The 2500-nt window shown below is 45.4% G+C and overlaps 1 protein-coding gene across 1 annotated transcript in view; it reads right to left on the bottom strand.

Moving 5' to 3' along the window:
* LOC308326320 (mitogen-activated protein kinase kinase kinase 20-like) overlaps positions 1-2500 on the bottom strand; it is a gene marked incomplete at its 3' end in the record, with an annotated part of 12847 nt that overhangs the window by 9857 nt on the left and 490 nt on the right. Inside the window, exons 2-4 of the mRNA XM_080779124.1 lie at positions 1517-1604; positions 507-608; positions 61-126 (exon numbers count right to left, since the gene is read on the bottom strand). Of these exons, the coding sequence (XP_080635250.1) occupies positions 61-126; positions 507-608; positions 1517-1604 (256 nt within the window). The remainder of the gene's footprint in view (positions 1-60; positions 127-506; positions 609-1516; positions 1605-2500) is intronic.

Here is a 2500-nt window from a genome sequence, read left to right on the forward strand (position 1 = left end):
TGTTGTGGTCAGAATGTTGCCATGTCTGCATTCATACTAGAATATAAGCATTAGGCCTACCGTTGCGTGACTTCAGGTCTCTGTGGATGACTTTGACCGGAGCTTCTGCGTGAAGGTAATGGATTCCTGTAAAAAATACAATCAAATATTGTAATTTAGTAAGACCCGCCGTTGCCATTTATATTTTCATTAATTCATTATATATTTTCTTCGGTTGTTTTTTCACCTAAACATCATCATCTATTTAATATTTCCCTTATGTTTGATACATTTTCTTATCACATCCATGGTATGAAAACAATGTTAAGGAGATGCTTCAATGAAATATTTATAGTAAATGTAATACTGGGTCCATGTTCGGTTTAATAACTCCCGACCTGTTTTATCAATTGAAAAACTTGAAGTGGTTTACGGTAGCAGGTCCGTTGCCTGAAAATATTACATCATGTAGATAAACGGATCTCTGAGAAAAAGAGTGAAACGTGCAAAGTGGCGTTCTCCCCTACCTCTAGCGATGTGCAGAGCCCAGGTCATGACCTGCTCCATGTCCATCTCTTCACTCTTCTCACTGGACAGATACTCATACAGAGAGCCCCCGCTGGCGAACTCTGGAATTACACACAGCACGCACGCACGCACGCACACACACACACACACACACACACACACACACACACACACACACACACACACACACACACACACACACACACACACACACACACACACACACACACACACACACACACACACACACACACACACACACACACACACACACACACACACACACACACACACACACACACACACACACACACACACACACACACACACACACACACACACACACACACACACACACACACACACACACACACACACACAGCTGTCAAGAGTGATTTATGGAACCCAAGGTTTTTTTGACCCCCAAGGGTTAACTGGGGACAGGGAGTAACTCCTTATATGGCAACGCCTCCGTCACCACCAGCTATGGGACGTTAAATCGGATGTCCGTTTAACTCGGCTACGAGCAGGACTTTCAAACCTCCCTAAGTATGGGAATCCAGCAGATCTTCAGCCATGCAAAGGTCGGATGTCATGTGTGACTTTGTACCGCGTCGCTCACGACATGTAAATGCTTCTGACGTAAACACTGTGTGCTTGTGCAAATGATACTAGAGTGTGTGAGGCAGGCAGGCAGGCAGGCAGGCAGACAGGCAGGCAGGCAGACCGACAACATAAAATGAAATCACTTCCAGTTCATGTTACCAATGTCCTGTCAGGGCCAACATGATCATACCACACGCACGCACGCACGCGCACGCACACACGCACGCGCACGCACACACGCACACACACACACACACACACACACACACACACACACACACACACACACACACACACACACACACACACACACACACACACACACACACACACACACACACACACACACACACACACACACACACACACACACACACACACACACACACACACACACACAGACCTGTGACGATGCCATAGTTGGGTGCTTCCAGAACAGCTCCGTAGAACTGGATGATGTTCTTGTGACTCAAAACACTGAGGATCTCTGCCTGGTAGAGAGACATAGACACAGAGAGAGAGAGAGAGAGAGAGAGAGAGAGAGAGAGACATTAAACTGTGAAGTTGTTCACATAGAGATTAACCAGACTTTGCTACTAAAAGTTGAGTCTTAAATTTGTTTCACAGTAAGAGAAGCATGGACAGAGGGGCGCTGGGTGATGACATCATGGACAGAGGGGCGCTGGGTGATGACATCAGAGATGTATCATATGAACATATGATAAACAAACATGTTTAACAATATAAATCTTACTCAACTAATCACTGAACCAACATGAATCACACCTACTACTCAGACAGATTATACTGTACTGTATATACTGTCTGACCTCGACTGGATACTCCTTTCACATCCAAACAGTGTGTTATCTGACTGCTTTAGTGACCACTCCATTATATGCTGTGTATGGACAATTAAATTACCCAAATCACCCCCAAGAACACTAAAGATCAGACAATATAAAATAAAATAAAAAGATTTTTGATGATTTAATGATTTGTTGGCGATTAATTGGGATAGATATATATACCTATAATGTTCAAGATGCCTGGGATTTCTTCTGTTCAGAATTGACCCGCAGGTTGTTGACAAACATGCGAAAAAGAGAAAAAGGGCCTTCTTCATGGGTCCGCGTCAATATGCCGACGGTCCATTGGTCCGATCGACAACCTACCTCAAACCCTCACCCTAACCCTCACCTCCCCCGGGGCAGACACCTAAACCTAACCACCCACCCTCTCCCGACCCCCAGCGCACCTCAGACCAATGCTCCTTCGGAGCAATGGTCCGTCGGATCATAGGGTGCTTCCCCTTCTTCATTCCCTGAAGAAGGCCGAAAGGCCGAAACGTTGGTTGCTAATAAAAATACAGCATCGTGGCTACGAG

This window comes from Protomyctophum bolini (assembly GCF_963924005.1).
Source record: "Protomyctophum bolini genome assembly, chromosome: 12".
NCBI lineage: Eukaryota > Metazoa > Chordata > Actinopteri > Myctophiformes > Myctophidae > Protomyctophum > Protomyctophum bolini.